General features: G+C 42.9%; 1 protein-coding gene across 4 annotated transcripts in view; it reads left to right on the top strand.

Moving 5' to 3' along the window:
* The first annotated feature begins 210 nt into the window (after window positions 1–210).
* Window positions 211–22,093, top strand: part of HIVEP1 (HIVEP zinc finger 1) — a 147,359-nt gene continuing 125,476 nt past the window's right edge. For 2 of the 4 annotated variants that reach the window (XM_053668207.1, XM_053668212.1), the window contains exons 1-2: window positions 211–307; window positions 9,160–9,302. In XM_053668207.1, the coding sequence (XP_053524182.1) occupies window positions 9,263–9,302 (40 nt within the window). In that variant the 5' untranslated portion in view covers window positions 211–307; window positions 9,160–9,262. Of the gene's footprint in view, window positions 308–3,428; window positions 3,838–4,212; window positions 4,378–9,159; window positions 9,303–22,093 lie in introns of those variants that run through there. The other 2 variants (XM_053668208.1, XM_053668211.1) reach the window with 2 other exon arrangements.

Here is a 22,093-nt window from a genome sequence, read left to right on the forward strand (position 1 = left end):
CACCTGCTTCCTTCTCTTCGAACCAGCATAAAAAGTGTCAAATATATGTACATCGTACTCGGCTCAGAGCCCACGGTCTAAACCCACGGAGGCGGTGCAGTAGATAACATCAAAGCCCGAGGCAGGGGCCAGAAAAGGAGGGGGGGGAGGGGGGCAAAAGGCGCCGCGGGAACCAAGCACCTCCCCCTAGCATTTCCTCTCACGCCCACTTCCAACCTAGGAGGCTTTTGGTTTCTGCTTTTGTTGTTTTTAAAATTAAAAGTTAAACCCAGGAAGCTTTGGATGAGACTTTTGCGTTGCAGTTCGGGTAAGTTTTCTCTGGGTTCTTTTGTTCGGCGCCTGGCTTGGGGAGAGCCCGGGCGTCCGGTGGAGCTGGCAGGGTGCGCGGGGACTGTTCTGTCGCAGGGTCGCCTGGAGGAGGAGGAGGAGGGGACTCGGCCGGTGGACAGGAAAGCCCAACGGCAGAGGGCGGAGGGCGGAGGGGAGGGACGGGCAGCGGCGTGACTCGGCGACCGCCGGGAGGAACCTCCGGGATCTCCGCGTGGCGGTGGCGCTGCCGGGCCGCGCAGAGGGCGGAGGGCCGAGGCCGCGGGGCCGCGCCAGGGGGGAGCCCGATCTGGCCGCCGGGCGGTCGCGTGGGAGCCTGTGCTGGGGAAGTGCGGGCAGCGCGGGTGGCGCGGAGCCTGGTGGACGTGACAGCAAAGCGGAGTCCCGCGACAAAGCCTGGGGGTGCAGTTCAGTCCTCTCAAAGTTGCTCCGCAAGGACAATGTGGTAGAACCCTAGTGACACTGCCCTCACTTGCACCCCAATCCCGGAGGGGGCTCCAAAGGAGTTCACTTGCCCGGTAGGAATGCAGCGAGAGAGAAGTGGGTCCCTAGGCGCCCCTACCCCCCCCACCCCCGCTTTAATTTTGCAGAGTACGATTACCTCCCCCATTTGTTCCAGAATTTTTGACAGTTTTAACTACTGTTTACCACTTATATTTATCTTCAGTTTTTTTTGGCATATTCTGTTTATAAGATACAGTTTGAGAAAGTACTTAAATATGCCACATAACAAGCCGAAACTACTCTGTAGTTTAGCTGGCTTTCCTTACATATTCTGAAAACTAGGAAGTTAGAATCGTAGGCAGAATTAGGAAAAATAATTGCATTTAGAAAATCAGTTCAAAAATAGAAAATAGGTAATTGTTCGGCATTGTATACATTTCAAAGAGCATTTTAATATTGATTTATTGCCCAATAAAGTTAAAATGTGAGTAGTCTAAAAAAACCTCTTTAACAAACTGAAATAACAAAATTGCATGTTTATTAGGAAGTTCACAGCAATGCCAAATTCCTTGTAAACACTGAGTTTACAATGTGTATTTGTTATGTTTAACAATTACTGGGTTAAAATTGTATTCATTCAGTTAGCATTTTTGACTTAACAAGTGACACAAAGTAGAATGAATAATTATGGAGCTATCTTCATCTTTATCCTCTGGCAGATTAGGTACACTTTCACTTGTAAATGAATGTTTATTTTTTTTTTAATTTAAATACCTGGTTAGGAAGTTACATTACATGCTGTTTGTGACAGCAATCCATTAGATGCATTTTCATTTTATAAGATATGATTATATCACATGGAAAATAAAAAATTTCATTATTGCAAGGTTGGACCCATATTATGCTAACCATCATTTAATATTTAGGCAGTTGTTGGATGATCTTTGCTCTTAGGACCAAAGTTAGTTTTTAAGAGGCATGTTCCCACGTTTACATGACATTATATATTTTGTGGTACAAGCTCCATTATCGTGTACACCATTTTTAATCCTATTGTGTTGAACTTTTCTTAGCTTAAAAAAGCTAGAGATAGTATTTCCTCAGATAATTTTTACTTTACTTATTATTTTCTTCAGCCTAAGAAAAATCTTATAAAAGTTTATTCGAGCCAAACTGACAGTTGCGGGAAACAAAATCTCAACAGACTGAGAACATGCTCTTTAGGATGCCAGTTTTGCAGCTGATTCTATCCATTACAACCAAAGGAAGAGACGTAGGGACGGCTACAAGGAACTCATTGGTGTTGGATTAGGGAGGAGGGAGAAAACAAAATGGGGAAATCTCTGGAATTGGATAAAAAGGCAAATTGAGAGGCACACACTTCTTTGACATTGCTGGGTATGGGATAGTTAATAATTAATATTTACAGCTTACAGAGATATTTCTCGGGGGAGTGTCAGGGGCGGACCCCAGCAGGAAAAACCTGGACGTCTTTATAGAAGCCCCAGGGAACAAAACGATTCAAGTTTGCACAGATGGCCAGTGTGGTGGGTGTACGATCTTTGGCATTTTTATTCCTTAAAAGGGGAAAACAGTTTGGTTTAATCTGAGAAATCTTTCTGCATCAGAATTTTTGTTTTACTTTATTACTCTTACGTTCAGCGTGGCTCCTAAAACAGTTCCTTTTGCGTGCTTCTTTAGGTGCATATGTGGAATTTCTGAGCCCCAAACTTCTAACGTTCTTTAGGTCTATCTCCAAAAACCTTCGCTCGATTCCAAGGTCCAGCCTCTCTGGATTTTTTTCCCCCGTAGATTTCCACAACTTGCTTCCTCTATTGCTTTCTAGCAGCTGGGCTCCAACTCTGGTTTCTGGCACTTACTCCGTCTTCCCTCTTTTTCTTTCCCCATGCGTCCCTGGAGCAGCTCGACTGTCCAGCCCAGCACTCTGCTTTCTGGACTCAAACACCCCTCTCCTTCCTGTCCCAGGCTGTCAGGTGGACAGGCAAGGGTTAAGTGCGCTCGCCGCCTGGGCTCTGGGAACCACCAGAAGGGTTTGGAGCGGCCTCTGGAATAACCTGGGCTTTCCTCACTCTTTTAATAGAACATCCGCCACCAAAAAAAGTGGTTTCAGTTCAGGGTTAATAATAAGTCCCCTTCCACCCTCCAAACCAACAACCCGTCCCCCCCAACCCGTTGTTTTTTAAAGTTGTTTTTCAAAGTTAATGAGTTTCGAGTTTCACAATGACTTTCCCCTTCCCTCAACGCGTTGCTGAGGAAACCCCCTTGGGGTGCCCCCCTCCCCTGTCCTCACCCCCATTCGCCGGGCGGGGGGCGGGGCTGGGAGACCCCATGACGTCACCGGCCCGGCCCACATCCTGCTTTAGAAAGTGAAGGGAAGGTAAAGGGAAACTACTGCCCCGCCCGTCCCCGCCCCTCCGTTAGAACCAACCGGCCCCAACTGCGAGACCGGCTAGGCCTTCCCGGACCGCGTGACCGGCCAGACCCGCCCCTCCGCTCCTGCGCCCCTGCCCGGCGCCAGCCCCGAAGCCCCCGCGACCCCGGACTCCCGCCCCTTGTGTCGCCAGCCCGGCCCCTCCCCCCTCGGCGAGCAGCAGCCTCTGCCCGCCCCCCCTTCTTGTCCCCGTGGCGCCCGGTGGGGCGGAGCCGCGGGCCGGCGGCGACCGGGTGAGACGCGTTCTCGGCCCGCCCCGCCGGGGAGACCCGGGGTTCCGGGCTCGCGGTGGAGCCCGGAGCAGGGCGGCCACCCTACCCCTCTCCCACGGCTGGGCTGGCGGCCGTGCCCGTCCCGCCGGCCCCGCGCCCGGGGTGACCTCCGCCCTTACCCCCGCGGAGCCACCGCCTCAGTCCGCAGGAGGGGACGCCCCCTCCTCCGACAGCCTGTCGCAGCCCGAGGCCTCCCCGCTCCCGCCCCCGGGGATCCCCTGCTGCCCCGCCCACCCGCGGGAAAGCCTCGGACCTTCGCCCTCCCTCCCCCGCGCCGCCCGGCCGCGCTCCTCCCGTCGCCCCTAAAGACGCTAAATGTGCCCTACTCTGTCCCGGGGAGAGGTAAAACCCGCACCCGCCTTCCTCGCCCCCGTCCCACGGTCCCGGGGGGCCGCCCGCCCCGTCTCGCCGCGGTGCGCGCTCCGGCCTCGCCGCCCGGCCCCCCCTGCCCGACGCTTCTCCCGGGCGGTGGTCCTGGCGCGGCCGGGGCGTCAGCGGGGCCGCAGTCTCACCGCCCAGCGCCTGCGGCCCCCGCCCGCGCTCTCCGAGCTCCCCCCCCCAACCCCGGCCGGCTCCCCTGTTTAATATTTCAGTGCTGGGTGTTGTGAGTGCCAGTCGCCGGCCTTTAGTGTGGCTGCTGCTGGGGCGGCGGTGGCGGCGGGGAGGGGGGGGAACGGAGTCCGGGGCCAGGAGCAGCCGCAGGAGGAGGTTATGTTTGTGTTTGGGGTTGTCAAGTGAAGGAAGGCTCCCTGGCGCCGCCGCCCGCGCGGGGGTCGTGGAGATTCCGAGCTGCGGCGCCGCCATCAACAGCGCAGCTCCTGGGCCGGCTGCAGACGCAGCCGCTCCGCCGGGCGTCCTGGCAGCAGGGCGTCCTGGCAGCAGGTTCGGCGCGGGCTCCGCGGCAGAGGCGCTGCAGCGGGGAGGGCGGCGGGTGCAGTGGGGTGGGCAGGAGCACATCCCCCTCCGCGGGCGGGGGGCGTGCGGGAGCGCGTGTGTGTATGCGTGTGTGTGCAACCGCCGACCTTGCAGAGGGGGATGGCTGCGTGCTGGAGACGCTTGCCACTTCTGGGCGCCCTCGCTGCTCGCGAGCGGCCCGAGCTGAGGTCCAGCGAGCTGAGCAGGTACGGAGGGACCCAGCCGTTCCAGCCGCAGACGCATTTTGCAAGAGGGTGGGGGGTGAGGGAGACCAGGCCTCGGCTTCCCAACCTCACGGCTTTGTGGCTTGCTTTTCCTTTCGTTCTTTGCTCTAAGTGCCTGTTTACTCCCAACCACCTGGGTAGTTTCTTTCCGGGTTGGGAGTACGCGCCTGCAGCAGTTGAGAAGAGGGCGGTGGGTTTAGGCGCCGCCGGTCGGATTAGGCTCCCTTTGGGGTCAGACTGGGAAAGGAGTTGCTGCTGGAGGGGAGGGGGCGCTGGTGGAGCTGGCAGCGAGGAGGAGTCTCAGGGTGGCCGTGCTGGCCTCCTCTCATCGTCCTCCTGCTCTCTCCATCCACTCCAGGCGCCTTCCAGAGCTGCCACTTCCATCCCCCTACCCCTCCTCCTGGCGTTGGAAGTGCTTTGTTCAGTGCAGCGTTGCAGAGGGGTTTTCCCAGGCTCCGCCCTCCACATTCATTCATGGTTTTTCTCCTTGCAACTGCCTTTACGCTTTTTGATCGAGTCATGTTTTTGCTCCATGTGCTATTTATTTCTTTCCTATAGAGGAATGATTTATCACTGGTCCTGGTCGCTACAGTGCTGCAGAGTCTTTGAAAATATCCACTCCGCCCTTCACCAGGATTTAAACATGAGATGGACAGCTAGGGACAGTGGGTAGGCAGTGAATGGGGTAGCAGAAAGCGGTTACTGATTGGGAATTTGCATATTTTATATTTTATGCTCCTGATCTTATGGGAATCACGTGACTGTTACAGTCGGAGTTCATGCTTTAAAAACTTCCAAATGTCGTGACCATTTAAAAGCTTTAAGTTTAACAAGGAACGTATTTAAACGTGCAATTTATTTGGTCGTTATGTTTCTAAATTTTCTGTCCAATCAGAAGCGTCATGAATTGTATGGTGGATGTCATTACTGCAGGGAGTTGAGGAACCATATCTTTTATAGATCATTTAGCACAGTGCTAGGTGAAATAGATACATAGTATTGAAGCATCATATTTCATATTCTCCATGCCTGAAGAAACTGCAAATATTTTTTGTCAGTACTCACATGTAGCCCTATCAGAGATAAGTTACTGAAGTTAATTGTAGCCTTCTATTATGTTATAGTGAAACCATAAATTTCTAAAACCATATCCTGGGATATTAAATGTAGTCTTTCTCATATAGGCTTTCTTAATGAAAATTAATATTTGAATATTTTTGTGTGTCAGGCAGGGCATAATGTTTAGTCTTTACACCCTATGGAGTGAATACTATTTCCTAGTTTTACAGCTGGGAAGTCTTATCTTTGGGGAGGTTAAGTACCTTGAAAAAAACACAGTAAAGGGTAAATCCTGGCTTTGAACCTAGTCTGGTTTGACACCAAAATATATAGTCATGAGTTGTGCTACACAGCCTTTTTAATAAAACCCCAACAATAGATGTTATTTTCACTGTGGGGAAATAAGCACTGAGAGCAACCAAGTCACCTGGTGCCGCCTTCCTTAGTTGCTGATCATGGATGCGTTAGTTCACCTTTCACTGGCTTAATTTTCTTATCTATGAAAAGGATAAATGATAGCTACCTTACCAGTTAAGTAATGTGCAGAAAGCATGTCGGCACACAGTAGGTGTTCAGTCAGTATTATCTTATTCCTCTTACAGTACCAGATACAACAGAAGTTTTAAGCAAAGCATTCCTACTCCATTTTTTTGGTGTTTTATTTTAGTGATTAAACATTTTGTGTTTAACATCACAATACTCAGCTTTGCTTATTAGCCACACTGCAGGAAGTTAAAACTAAAATTTTTAGGACCATGCAAGAGGAGGCTAAGGTAGCTGATTTGGGGAGAGAGGTGATTGTTTTTAGATTATTTCTCTCTTGTATATTGTCATGTTTTTGCTCCATGTGGTATTTATTTCTTTCCTGTAAAGGAAAGATTATTTTTAAAATGTCTAAGTCAGAACAGGCTAGCTTATGCTGTCATAACAAATAACCCCAAACTTCAGTGATTTGAAACAACAAAGATCTCTCTCTTGTTTATGCCACCTGATCATGTTGGGTTAGTGGGAGTCAGCTCTGTGATGTCAGATGCACTGTCTAGAAGAGGTGACTGTTCCATGGCAGAGGGAAAGGAGCTCTGGAGGACGTTGCTTCTACAACTGAGTGCTTCAGTCTGGAAGCGACACGTGTCTCTTCCATTCACAAGTCATTAGCCAGAACAGGTCACACATTTTAGCTAAACACAGGGTGGCAGGAAGTATAGTCCTACCATGAGCCTAGAAGGGAGAACTGGAATAATGGGGAGCATTCACTACAGCAACTACATGTTAACTGCATTAACTCAGTGAAATAAGATGAATGAGACATGATCCCTGTCTCCAAAGACTTTATAAATGGGCAGACATGTTCCACATACAGTATGTTCCTTTTATAGCCTGATGCTGTTCTTCAGTTGTATCTGGTAATGTTACTGTAAAACACAATTCAATGATTTTTTCACTCTTTTGATAAATGTAAAGTGTTTTTTCTTTTTTTGTAATCTTTTATTTTATTGATTATGCCATTACAGTTGTTCTATTCCCCCCCCTTCATTTCCCTCCACCCTGCACCCCCTCCCCCACATTCCTCCACTGTAGTTTATGACCATGTGTCTCAAGTTTTTTAGATTCTATATTTCCCATACTATTCTTGCCCCCCTATCTATTTTCTACCTACCGTCTATGCTACTTATTTTCTGTACCTTCTCCCCCCTTCTCCTCCTCCCACTCCCCTGTTGCTAACCCTCCACATGATATTCATTTCTATGTTTCCACTCCTGATCTAGCTGTCCTTTTAGTTTGCTTTCGTTTTAGGTGTGGTTCTTAATAACTGTGAGTTTGCTCTCTTTTCGCTGTTCATATTTTTTATCTTCTTTTTCTTAGGTAAGTCCCTTTAACATTTCATATAATAAGGGCTTGGTGATGAACTCCTTGAACTTGACCTTATCTGAGAAGCACTTTATCTGTCCTTCCATTCTAAATGAAAGCTTTGCTGGATAGAGCAATCTTGGTTGTAGGTCTTTGGATTTCATGACTTGGAATACCTCTTTCCAGCCCCTTCTTGCCTGTAAGGTTTCTTTTGAGAAATCCAGTGACAGTCTGATGGGCACTCCTTTGTAGGTGACTGTCCCCTTAGCTCTTGCTGCTTCTAGGATTCTCTCCTTCATTTGAATCTTGGCTAATGTAATGATGATGTGCCTTGGTATGTTCCTTCTTGGGTCCAACTTCTTTGGGACTCTCTGAGCTTCCTGATTTCCTGGAAGTCTTTGCCAGATTGGGGAAATTCTCCTTTATTTTTTGTTCAAATAAGTTTTCCACTGGTGGCTGTTCTTTCCTCCTTCTGGTACCCCTATAATTTGGATGTTGGAGCGTTTAAAGATGTCCTGGAGGTTCCTAAGTCTCTCCTCATTTTTTTTGAATTCTTGTTTCTTCATATTTTTCTGTTTGGTCATTTTTTTCTTCCTTCTGGTCCACTCCCTTGATTTGAGTCCCAATTTCCTTTTCATCACTATTGGTTTCCTGTGCAATTCCCTTCATTTCATTTAGTTTAGCCTTCAAGCATTCCTCTAATTTGTGACTAAAATCAACCAGTTCTGTGAGCATCCTGATGACCAGTGTTTTGAACTGTGCATCTGAAAGTTTTGTTATTTCTTCATCACTTAGAGTTATGGACTCTGGGGCTTTGAGATCTTCTTGAGCCATTTTTGCTCTGTTTGCACCCGTTAAGTATGAGGAGTGGAGCCTTAGGTGTTCACCAGGGCGGGGCCACCCAGGTCGCTGTGTTGTGACACTGTATGTGGGGGCGGGGTCAGAGCAGGGAAATAGCAGCCCCCTCTGCTGCCTGTCGCCGCTGGTGCCTGCTCTGTCCCGTCTTACCGCCCACTCCCTCGATGGTCTATCTGCGCAGGAATGCGCCACCACAGTCAACCCGCCACCCTGCGCCCTCGCTGGGTCTGCTGGTCGCTCACTGGGTCGCTCACTGGGTCACTCACTGGGTCTGCCCATTGCAACCCCACGCCTGGGATCTGTGCGCCGGAGTCCGTCTGACCAAGGTTTCTTGTGCAACCCAGTTCTGCCAGCTGCTGGCTTCGCCCCTCTTGCCAGTCAGGCTGAAGAATTCGTTGTTATCAGACTTCTGAAAAGTTCAATTTTCTGTGTTCTGGCTGTGTTTTCTGTTGCTAATATTTTGTTGTCTCTAAGCTTCGTTGTGTGAGAAAGCGTGGTGTGTCCACCTATGCCTCCATCTTGGCGGAAGTCTGGTTTTTTTTTTTTTTTTTTCTGCTTTCTTAATGAGAAAGCCCAGATTTTGGTAAAATTACATGTCCTGTGTTTAGTTAAAAGTTAGTAAATAATCTTTTGCAGCAGTCTCCAGCATGGTTACCTCCCTTGTGGAGTTTAGATCAGTGTTGGATTAAGCCATTACCTTGAAGTGTCTTTTTTCTTTGATGGTAGTCAAATGTGATTTTTATTTATTTTTCTTTTTCAGCACATGGATTAATTGATGGACTTTAAGTTTATGGAGCTGCCTTTTTGTGACCTGCTCTTCCTACAGTTTCTAAGAAGAAAAAGGGGCCCCTGAATCAAAGAAGATGCCTCGAACCAAACAGATTCATCCCAGAAATCTAAGAGGTGAGACTGTGTTAAAGAAAAGTCAGGTTGATGGTAAATCTTATAATAAGGTATCTGTTTGGTGACAGGAGTGGCAGCTTATTAGATGCTGACCTTGTTCCAAGGTGTGCTCCAGGGATGCTGGTTCCATTTTCCTTGTTTACTTCCACTTGCCCTGCACAATTCTTGTCTCTTAGGAGATGCTTAATAAATACTTGTTGAATGAATTAATTGAATTTAACAAAATTTCAGTGCCTTCTTAACCATTAGATCTTGGTATTAAAGTCTTGGATTTACTCCGTCTTAACAGGAACCAAATTTGGATTAAGGAATTTGAAATGAATGGTTGGATATTCTTTGCCAACTGGATCACTGTGGATTTTTTACCCCTCCCGCATACCACTTTCGAGATTTGTTTTTGTACTGCTCTATACATTAGAGTAACAAGAAGTGAAGACAGTCGTAGTTGACACTAACTCAGACCACTATTCGCAGAACTTGGAATTAAACTGACCTATTTTTTATGGGGAAGCAATTGGTCAAAAATATGTATATAGTATACATTTTATACAAAGACACAAAAATGAGTGCTTCTCCTTACCTGTGAAGAAATATTTTAATATTAGAAAAGTAAGAGTATTTTAGCTTGTTTTTAAAGAAGATTTATATTCAAATATGTTTTATCAGCTGGGAATAGCAATTATCTATTATATTTAATTTCAATGGGTAAGAGTGTAGCAGCATTAAGCAATGAACTCTTAAAGTAAATAATTCCAAATTGAGTGAAGTGTCTTATGAAATATTTACTATTATAGAAAGAAAATTCTCAAGCACATGCAAGGTACAAAAAAAATGATAAAATCAGACAGATTAATTGAAAATGTTCCTTGATGAAATAAATTAGGCCAGTCACCATAAAGTGATCATTGAAAATGTGGTCAGTTCTGTGGTCTGCTTGAATCTGGGAATAGTGTCCTAGCTGAAAGAGTACCAGAGCTCTCTGGGCTGCCTCGGCCTAAGTTCAAATTGATGGATTATAGTACCAGTGTTTAATGAGGTAAGGATTTATACAGAGAACATTAAGAGTTGTGTGTTGAAGTCTGATTTTTCATTCATATGAAATTGTCCAGGTTTTTGCCTATTTCCCTTAGTAGAATCTGAGCTCCAGAAAGTAGGGAATTTTCCTCATTCATGACTGTAGGCAGACCCTCCACACCCACAGATGCCAGCTGAAGGGTTCATTTGGAGACCTGGGGCCAACTTTTTAATTTACCTGCCCAGAGACAGTGCCCTGTTCCAGTATATGCAAAGGTACCCTGGGGGCCAGTGAGTGCTCTGGCCCAGCACAGCTCCTGGCAGCTAATGGGAGCCTAGATATTTGTTGAAGAAATTTGAAGGAATGAGTACATGATTGATTGGGTGTATTACTTTTTAGGTTGTAGGTATCACTGTATTTTTCAGACCATAAGATGCACCTAGGTTTTAGATGAGGAAAATAGGAAAAAAATTTTTGAAGCAAAAAATGTGGTAAAATATTTAATAACATAAATAACATAGTGTTTCACCGATGTAAAATGTAAACAGAACTCAACAACAGCATTAACAACCATTATTCCTCCCAAATGGTGGGGGGTGTATCTTATAGTCCGAAAATATGGGTAAATTTTTTTTATATTTAACATACATATAGTTGACCCTGAACAACTTCAATTTGAGTAGTGCAGGTCCACTTATTTGCAGAGGATTTTTTTCAATAAATACAGTAAATTTTCTCAGGATTTTCTTAACATTTCTTTTCTGTAGCTTGCATTATTATAAGAATACAGTATGTAGTACATGTAACATACAAAATATGTTCATCGACTGTTCATGTTATCAGTAAGGCTTCTGTCAACAGTAGGCTATCATTGGTTAAGTTTTTGTGGAGTCAAAAATTATTCGTGGAGTTTGTACTTAGGGGTGGTGGTACCCTTAACCTCTGCTTTATTCTGTGGTCAACTGTACTTTATAATTTAAATTACATGACTGTCCTGAGAAATGCATATTTTTAGACTGTAGACTCTTTTGTGTATCAAATAAGTGTGCAACTCAACATATTTGTGGAACACCTTCATGTACCACTGTTTTAGGTGGGAGGGGTACAATGGTAATCAGACACGGACTCTGAAGGGCCTGTGGAAGGAATCTAGAGGGGATGGGTAGCCATGTCACTGTGCTGCTGCAGGGAGTGAACACAGGTGTGGCCCAAAGATGGGGGATCCCATTTTGTCCTGACTGTGGGTGGCCAGTGTGGAGTGGGGCAGGATGGTGATTTAGGGAAGGAAGAGTATCATCTGAACTGGGTTCTTAAGGCTGAAAATTATCCATGAAGCTGACAAGGCCGGTTGAGTGCATTTCATCCTAGGGTAGAAGCCATGACATAATTTGGGAAATCCAAGCTACTCTAAGTTATTCTCCATTACGACTAGTGCATAAAAAGTTTTATTCAGGGGAGAAAGGAAGGAGGAAGAGAGGTAGGAGGTTGGTGTGGAAGAATTAGAAGTCAGGTTGTGAAGGTCCATCCAATTGGAGCCTAAGTTTAGTATGTGCAGTTAAGAGTTTTAAGAGTAAAATAAACTTGCTTGTTTTCTGAAATTATAATGTTTTTAAAGTTTTCTGAGAGAACTTGAAATGAATTGGATCCCAGCCCTTTATCAAGAGTTTAGAAAGTTGCTCGGCTAAGGCCATTATGAATTCTCAGCCCACTGGATGTTGGGGGAAGGGATGAAGACTGGAGAAGAGAAGAGCAGAGGGGGAAAAACTCAGAGAAGTTAAAGCTTCTTTGGCAGAAGCAACGCCCACACAGAGTCAGGAAACAGTGGACATGGAACTGGGGGAAGGAGAGACTTTCCAGAATGAAGATATTCAAAGAAGAGATCAAAGTAGATTAGCACAAGACAATCTACTAAAACCATGTTGGAGGGACCTGCAGCCTCTCCAGGCTCAGGGCCAGGGTCACCCTGACTTGCGGGTGGAAGGACTTCATGGAAGAGGTGGTATCTGAGCCAGGTAGTTAGCTTACTCAGCAGAGAAGAATGATGGAAAACTGTTTCAGTTAGAAAAACAGAAAACAAAGGCAAGAAATGCAAAGGTGTGATACTAAAAATTTCTGCTCCCTTCTAAAGATGGGTTTCAGGACTTTCTCCCTACATAGTTCAGTGGTTAAAGCAAGGGGAACATTAGCTACTAAATTGAATTTTTCAGCATTTATTTTCTATCTCACTGTGACAGTTGGAATACCATGTTTGTTTTGCTTTACTTGTGACCCACTGCTGTGGCTTGCAGAAGACCTAGCTCATAAAGTTAGCTACGAAACAGGGAGAGGGAAACCAGAGCATCAGAAAGGGAGTCAGTCACAGCCCAGCTTGCTGTGCTGAGTGCATTGCTCACACTGCTTGTGCTGTCGCTCCGGGAGTTCACTTAGCACATGGCCTCTTTTTTAGGCTTCCTTGGAAAATAGTCTGTGACGTATTTGTCTTGTGTTTGTTAATTAGGTCAATAATAGAAGATTTATACTTAAAAAAAAAAACTCAGGTTATATGTTTATTGTGCTTCAGTGGTAGTTTCAGTTCTTAAAATATATTTTTTCTTTGACTTATTCTTAGCTGGGTTTGATAAAGTCCTGTAGACATGCAAAGGCACGGATAAACAATGTAACTTTCTGGAATATGAATTGTACTTCAGGAAGAATATGTATATGTGCGTATTCACATATGAAAGCATTATGCAAGTAAAAGGTATAGTATAGGCATCTATCATGGAGGAGCATAGAGAGTGTGCATGGATTTAAAATTCCACGTGCCCAGACTATGCTCCCATAGGGAGATGGAGTTTGTACTTCTGATGTTAGAGGTTCTTCAGTGGAAAAGTATGAGAAGAACTGCTATGTTAAGGGCGAGCATGAATTTGGGACATAAATGAAACAGAGTTAAACTCGATGGGTAATCTGTTCAGTTTGTAGGAGTGTGGTTTGTGAATTTTAGTGTCTTTACCCTTGGCCGTATATAAACCAGACAGAACCTTTGTCTTCGGTGATGCAGGTGGGTAGAGTTTAACACTTACATATCCTTTGTGAGGGTGAATAAGAATTTCAGAAGAGCATGAGACAAGCACTTGGTGTTCAGAAGAAAGACTTTGTGTGTTGTCCTAGGTCTCCCGGGCACTCTGTGGCAAACTCCAGGGGTGGAGAAAGCCAGTGTGTGGTTGTGATGAATTGTTCCAGCAGGGTCAGCGCTGCCCTCCCTAGCAGTCATTCCTTACTGATTATCTCTCCACTGCTTTCCAGGTCTTTGTGTGTACTCTTTAACAGAATGGAAGAGCTGGGCACTTGCAGGGGCTCCATGTCAGCCCCCTGAAGATGTAGGGCTGTGTCTGTGCTGTGCCAGTTATCACTGCAAATGCGTTTCAAAGCTTTGGGGGGAAAGAAAGAAAATAGATGTTAACCCGTATTAGTTGAACTTGGGCCTAGGGTTTCAAAGACTTACTGACTTTAAGGTTGGAAATCGGTATAGAAAGTACTAAGTATTAACCTTTTGAAAAACATATTTTGAGAATTTAATATAGTTGTTTTTCATTTTTATTGGGTGAGTGCATTCAGCTCTGAACACACTGCAAAAAATTTTAAAAAGACCTTATTTCCTCCCCCTGAGAGACAGTTTTGTTACAATGCGTGAACTTAGAAGGGTGATCAAGAGCATAGCCCGGATCCACACAAGGGGTTTCTGGGAACCCATTGCCTTACAAGATAAAGTCTGAGGTCCTGATTCTGGCTAAGACATACTTTCCACAGTTTGGCCTTCATGTTCTCCAGTCTGATGAAAAGTCATTGCCATTTCAGGAGCTCAGCATGCAAATCCAGCATTTCTGTGCTTTCTCGTCTTTCTGGAAAGTCTCTTTTCCATCTTTCCATTTCCACTCCATTTTCTTACTCTGTGTGGGAGTTGTCTTTGCCAAAGGTTTTGCCTCTTCTCTGAGTTTTTCCCCCTTTTGCTATTCTCTTTTCCTTTCATTCCCTCCCCCAGTGCAGAGTGGGCCTCCATTGCTTGTGTCTGTGGGTGCCTCTCACTCTTCTTTTGATATTGATTGTATCATAATTATTCTCCTACAGGTCTGTCATCTTATCTGGATATAAATTATATGTCTAAAGAGCCTGTTTTAGTCATCTGTGCTCAACAAAACAATATTTATGTTAGCTCTGTAGCAAACTGGAGGGGTAAAGATGCTTGATCTTCATGAAATTTGCTTACATTTGGAAACTTGAGCAAATGCTTCTTCCAATAATTGGTGGCCTCTGATTGATAAACCTGTTATAATGCAAAATTTTAACCGAACAGATAAACTAAGTACAGTAAGTCCTCACTTGATACCCTCAGAAGGTTGTGCACCTTTAAGCAAGACTGCACATAATGAAACTGATTGTACCATGGGCTAATTGGTATAAACAAGAGTTAGGTTCCTGTAGCATCTGAAGAAAGTCGTAATGAAACAACTTTGAACCAAATAAGGCTATTTGAGGATATGCTGTAGTTATTATTAACTTTGTTTTATGTGAGATTTTGCTATCAGATTCCTAGAGTTTACCTTTTCAGTACGTTAATATAGTAATCGTCAGATGTTTGGCTTCTGGCTGCTAGAGACTAGCTGTGTGGCCTTACACAAGCCGGATTGCTGATTTCCTTGTCTGTAAACTAAAGATAATACTTGAAGATTAGAAAACAGGGCAAGTATAAGCATTTGGTGCAAAGCCTGACTCTCAAGTAAACATTCAATACAGAGCTGTCACTTTCTATAAAAAACTGGCTTACGTCAAATTCTGGGGTTTGCATATGCTTTGCAAACAGGACACAGGGGATACCTATATATCGATAAAATATTTACCTGCATTTTCATCCTGCATAAAGTGCTCATGCATTGATTACTGCTGTGTCTTTTCTTTTCCTGATTACTCAAGGATTGGGATTTGGAAGAGCAGTCAGTGCAGAAAATTATTTGGGAAGGAAAACTGACCCACTGTTCCCTTCTTGATTTGTCCACCTGAACTCATTCATTCAAACCTTGCTTCATTTTTTGACAACATTAAATGAAGTTAAACATAATATTCTGTCTATATCTACTTCTGGAAAGTGATTGAGAGGTCTTTTTTATTATCATTGAACTGTTTTTAAAAATCTCTATGTCCCAGTCATGTGGTGTTGAAACGAAGTGCTCTAGTCATCACTGTTCTTTTTTTCCTAAGTATATTTTATTGACTGTGCTGTTTCAGTTGTCCTATTTTTTCCTCCTGTTTATCCCCTCTGTCCTGTACCTCCATTGCCTCCAGCATCCCTCCCCCCACTTAGTTCATGTCCATGGGTCATACGTATAAGTTCTTTGGCTTCTCCATTTCCTATACTATTCTTAACCTCCCCCTATTTTGTACCTACCAGTTGTGTTTCTTATTTCCTGTACCTTTTCCCCCATTCTCCCCCTTCCTCCTCCCCACTGAGAGGAATGTTGTTCTTTAGGTTCTGAGATGGTACCTTCTGTCAATTCCCAACTGCCCTCCTCTGTGAAGACCAGAGAAACCCAACTGGGTTTTCAAAATTAATCTGATTAATAAAAATATCTTTACTTGCTATCAATGTAGGGCCCACTCCAGTGATTATTTTATAAAACTATCTGTAATTAATGAAATTTTTTGTTTTTTTTTGTTATGTGGGATTTTCTTACTGCGTTTGTGAGTAAAGAAGGTTTAATTTTGATGATTTTCAGATAGAATTCCAGCTGTTTATGCATTATTTTTTACATTTGAATGTTAGGTCTGCAGTTTTAAGCTCACAGCCTTGACGTTTGAGAAATCAGAAGTGTAGAGAGAAGAACCTTATGACTTATTAAAAAAATTGTACACAACTGTAGGTAGAAAGGAAATAAGTGATGACTTAAAAATGGTTTTGATGACGTAGGTAAAAAAGTAGTTTGAAGTTATTAGGAGCTATCACGTAAGTAGCTGATATTATTCAGTTTGACTAGGGTAAAAATAGAAAAAATTGAATATAGCAGACCTCCTGGGTTTGTTTTTTTTCACATAATTATTTTTCAGCTTATGTCGAGAGCTTATTTGATACTTTTTGAATGCTTATTAACCAAACTTCTTGGTCAAGAATGCTTTTTTCTTTCTAATAGCAAATATAAAATGTAATAATACAATTAATTAGAGCACTGATTTTATTTTAGAACATCGTGTTCTGATGAGGTATAATTTTATCTCATCGTGGAGTAGAAAAAAAGCATAATGTGCATAAAACCTCTCATCATATACATGTAATTTTTAAGCCCTGAATTTAGAACATAATGTAATTTGAACAGGGTTAAAGTTGATTCTTATGTTATTTGTAAAAACATTTTATGAATAAAGTAAGTGCCATAGTTTTTTCATTCACATATTTAATCTGTTAAAACATTTTAACAGTATTCTTTTGCATATCAATAATCTGCCGATTACAGATGATGCTCAGATGTTCTTATAAAGCACTTGGTGTTTGTAATACTGTTAGCCATTATTCTGTATTCACTATAGCACAGAAACTGTTAATCAAATCGGCTCCTTTCTTTTAATATCCAAGTTGGTCATTCAGAAGGAAGGTCTTGACCATTAGGTTTAAGCTTATACATAGTGCAGCATTGCATTAATGTTGACTTTTTCTTCAATTTTAAAACGAAAAGTTTTCAGAAGGTTCTTAGAAATTTTCCATGATGAATTTTATTTTAGAAAATATTCTAAGGCTGTGCAGCCATGCAGATATATTTTAAAAAGATAAAATAATAACAACGTAGTTGGCTACAATGTAATTAGAATAGCAGTCACTAAGTGTGAAACTGCTTTCTTGTTGGAAAGCTTGATTTTTATGGCACTTATGTGTCTACATACATAAAATACTCCTGGGTGCCTATATGATTAGAGTATGAATTTACTGAAATATACTTATTTTGCATTTTGAAGTGTGCTTATATGTGCTTATCTTCCAGCTCTTTCAGATTGGCCCTTGAAAAAGATGAGACCATCATACACATGCTCAATAGTTACAGTATTCAAACAAACATAGATTAAACATAAAATGGCAGCAGGGTTTGATATTTTAAATAAAAATGAACTGAACTGATACACAGGTAGTTAAACAACACCAGTGTACCAGAGAGCTTTCTCTTATTGTAGTGCCTCTCCCGGAGAATCAACCAGATTTTAAAGCTTGGAGGACAGACCTTAGAGGTCATTGAGTTCATTTTACAGATGAGAAAGTTAGCCAGAGATGTTTAGGTGAATCGACTTTGGGCAACTTATTTGTATCTTGTTTGAGATGGTGTTTATGGAGTAGTCTTTAAAATTTTATTTTTAATCATACTGCTTTTCATAGTATGGTTTCTTGTGGGCTGATTGCAAGAGGAAGGTTGTGTTGCATTATTTTTATGGTGATGAAAAGAGCTAAACTGTTCACAGGTGTGTGTTGTAGGTAATATGCAAAGTGAGGTGTTTTTGTTTTTGCATGCTTGCTCATTTAATCCTAAAAACCATGTGAGGTAGGAACTGTTACTGACCCGATTTTTTTAGACATGGGCGTGAGGGACCAGGAGGTTCCTGTCTGTCTGGAGTTCCACAGCTGGGCATCTCGAGTATCTTTGCATTTAACTCTCAGGCTTATACTTGTTGACATCACTAGTAGAAAGAACCACTCTGATTCCTAAGTGCCTGGAAATGCTTTCCATCCCAGTTGTAAAATAAAGCTTGTCAAGCATAGCGCATACAACCTGAGATTACTCAGGAGGTCAGAATTTGAAGGACTACCACCCCCCCCCTCTGCCCCCCGGCCCTGCCATGTTCTTAACTGTTGGAAATCCATTTCAGATGTGTATGTATGCATTACTCTAGGATTTGTGATTGCAGACCATTGACGGAATTTCCAAGCTTTTTAAAAGAGAAAAGTTAGTTGTTCCACCGTGTTTGCTTACACGGTTTACATAGTACTATGTAGTTTAAAGTAGAGAAGTTTTGTATAAAGTGGAAAATGGCAGTATTTAAATGGGAACCTCAGCATAACCATTGAAACTTTGAACATAAGGATTTCAGAACTATTTTTGGGAAAACTGATATAAAAACATTAAAATTCTAAATAAAAGCGAGGATGGGTGGGGTACAGGGCTGTGGTGGGGTGAAAATGGAGACAGCTGTACTTGAACAACAATAAAATTTTTTTAAAGTTCTAAATAAAATATAGAAGGAAATATTTTATAATTTTCCTCATACAGTAAGTACAGAAGAATATAGAAAAAGTACTATTTTAGATATATGTGGACTCTTGCAGATTTCAGATGTAGAAAAAGGACAAATGTACCACTTTTAAGGGATCAGGGTTAGGATATTTTATGTCTCCCATTTTAATTCTGTGAACAATGAACGTGCTAGTGTATATACTGAAAAATAAAACCTCATACCTGCCTCCTAAGAGTTTTTATGTCTCCAAACTCATGAAAAAGATACATGTGCAATATTAAGCAACAAATACATACTTTCATATTAATATAGTTAATGCAGTATGGATTTCTCAAAGGGAAAATGAGCAAAACAAATCTGGGTAGTATAAAAGCAGTCAGAAAGTACATAGAGTTATTAATGTTTTCTCAGTGAAAACCTGTATGAGACACAGTTTTGAGATGGATTTTTAAGGAAAGGATAGATTGGCAGAGAAGATAAGTTGTTCTGAGACTTTGGCAGAAGAAAGAATGGGGGATGGGGATGATGTAGAAGTGGTTATTGGTCTGCTTTGCTTGATTAGAGTGGATTTCTCAATGACCTTGAGACTGAGGAAGAAGAGGAAAGAAAACTTAATGTTTTATATGTAGATGTTTTATTTATGACAGTTATTAAATTACCAAGTCGAATTCTTTTATACTGAGCTGAGTATATCCAGAAGATATGGTAGGGGCTAGGGACTATGTTATAATAATTTGAAATTAAAAACCAACCTTCTCAGGGAGGACTTTCAGAGCAGTGGAACTACTCTGATACTCTAGTGGGGGGTAGGTGCCATCATCCATTTGTCCAAACCCATAGAACGTACATAACCAGGAGTGAACCATACTGGAAACTGTGGACTTTGGGTGATAATAACATTTCGATGTATGTTCATCACTTGTTACCAGGGTACCACTCTGGTGGGAGATGTTGATAGTGCGGGAGGCCATTCATATGTGGGGGGAGGAGAGGTGTGAGAAATCTCTGTACATTCCTCTCAGTTGTGCTGTGAACCTAAAACCAATCCCCAAAGGTAAGTATAATAAAAAAACAGTAATACCTCTATGTTGAGTTGGTATGTTTTGTTGACATCTAAGAAATATGATGGTAGGTTGAAAGAATGAGGCAGTCTCTGTTCTCTTTTTTTTTTAAGTTCAGAAAATCATCTATGCATATGAATAAAGCAGCGCAGTAGGACCATATAACCTTGAGCACATAACTGGAATTAAGTTTCTTGTTGAGAACAAGGCGTGGGAGTGGCCAGGGGTTGGGGCAGGGTTATGTTGATCTGTGATTTCCTTTTCAACTTTCATAGCTATTATTCTGGGCAAGGTCAGGAAACTACAGTGTACTGGTTGAATCCAGTCTTCCTCATCTTTGTAAAAACCAATGTATTGGAATGCAGCCATGCCCATCATTTACACGTTGTCTCTGCCTGCTTCTATGCCACGTGCTGTAAAGGCGGAGCTGAGTAGGCGCCAGTGGCTCGCAAAGCCTAGAATACTAACTTTCTCACTCTTTACTGAAAGTTTGCTGGCCTCTGTCTAGGCATGGAGGAAAACGAACTGGGATATTTATTTAGAAACGCCTCTATGTTTGTGAATAAGGAAGAGCGTTACATCTTTTCTGTAGAGAATAGAATACTGTAGGAATGAATTATAAGGGAACCTAGAGCTACTGCTTTTGTATTCGGGGGTCTCCTGCCCACCATGCATGACAAGGGAATTCACATTTGTTTGGGAAGCCCACTCTTTGCTTGTGGTTCTCAGGTGAAGCGAGAGACTTAGAGGATGAGTTGGTTTCTCCAGAAAAATGCACTTGTTCTTGATGTTCTGATTCCAGGGTTGTGGGTCCCCACCCGAAGGCCTACGTTGTCAGGCAGCTTGCTGTTTAAGATAGAATACTGTCCTTTTTCTAATTGTGTTGTCTCCTTTAGTCACCTCTACATTGAACTCCAGTGGGAGAAAAATAGTATAAGCAATGATTGACAGTGCTGTACACAAAACATCTTGTGAAGGATTGTTCTGCAGAAAAATGGAGCTGTCTTTGAGAGGAGTGCCTTCCGGAAAATGCTCCCTGAGAGGCAGCCCTGCTACTGTGAGTGGGCTGCTGAGAACGGGCCCAAGAAGGGGGTAGGTCCCCTGAGTGATAACTGCCATTAACACATTCGGCATTATCGTTTGTACTTAGGTGTATGAGAATGTGATTAAATCTCTGGTATGTCTGAATTCTCAGTACTCCCCACAATACTTTGTTTAATCTCCAAGTAATTCTTTATTGCTTGTGGTTTTGGGGTAGTGTGATGAAAGGAGGAAGAAGTGATATTTTCATGTCCTAGTTTTGTTTTACTTTGTTTTTCCTTAAGTTTAAATACTCCGATGTTAAGAATAGGCTTGATTGAGTTTATGGTAACTGAGTATTTCGACAAATACTTTTGAGAGTAATGTTAGTTCTCTACAGACACAGCGAAACATTAGTCTCCTTATTTTCATATGTGCCAGGGTTAGCATGGCTCAAAAGTGGCATGAAAATCTGTAACCGTTAACATCTGTCATTTGTCAGTGAAAGGAAGAGCCTGTAGTGGTCATGAGGTGAGGTGAAAACGAAGGGCCACTTCGGCTGCATCTCTCAGACGCCTCTGTTTGGACCTCCGTGCGCCCTACTGTGATGCGTTGGACACGTGGAGTTAACAGCTCTGCCCCTGTCTTCTAGGAAATTTATAGTTGAAGACATAAAAATCATAATGGCTTACACATGGAAGTCCAGGCAGCTGTGCTAACATTTGATGAGTGAACATAGAAGTACGGTAATCGTCCGTAGTTAACATATTTAAAGGTGTGTGTGTGTGTGTGTGTGTGTGTGACTGCATGGGAAAAGGGTTAAGTGTATTACTTGACCTTCTCTATGTTGAAATGTTATTTTTTTGATGAATGAATGCCGTGTAAATGATGTATTAATATGCTTGCAGCATTCATACGAGCATCTTAGATGACATAGAGTTTGCATTAAGTTTGTATTTGATGCTAAGCTCTTTCCTGAAGGAGTGGAATGCTTTTTTAAGTCTTCAGACAGTAGTTTATTATCTCAGTCAAACCACTGCATAATACTTTTTTTCTTACAGCTTTGTTAAAGGTATAATTTACATGCAGTAAAATTCATCCATTACAAGTGGACAGTTCAATGATACTTGTTAAAGTTACAGTGTTGTGCATTCTTTAACACAGTCCAGTTTCAGAATATGCCCATTATCCCCAGAGTTTTCCTGAGCTTGTTAGTGGTCAATCATTAGCTCTCACCGCTGGCCCGAGGCAACTGCTGGTCTGCTTGCTGGCTCTTTACATTTGCCTCTTTTGGACACTTGATGTAATGGGATCTGTAGTCTTTTATGTCTGCTGCTTTCATTCAGTTAGCATAGTGTTTGAGATTCATCTCTACTGTAGCATGTATCAGGATTTTTGTTATCTTTTATTGCTAAGTAATATTCTCTTGTATGACTGTATCACATCTG

This window comes from Artibeus jamaicensis, unplaced genomic scaffold (assembly GCF_021234435.1).
Source record: "Artibeus jamaicensis isolate MK-2021 breed Jamaican fruit bat unplaced genomic scaffold, CSHL_Jam_final contig_482, whole genome shotgun sequence".
In the NCBI taxonomy this organism is placed as follows: Eukaryota; Metazoa; Chordata; class Mammalia; order Chiroptera; family Phyllostomidae; genus Artibeus; species Artibeus jamaicensis.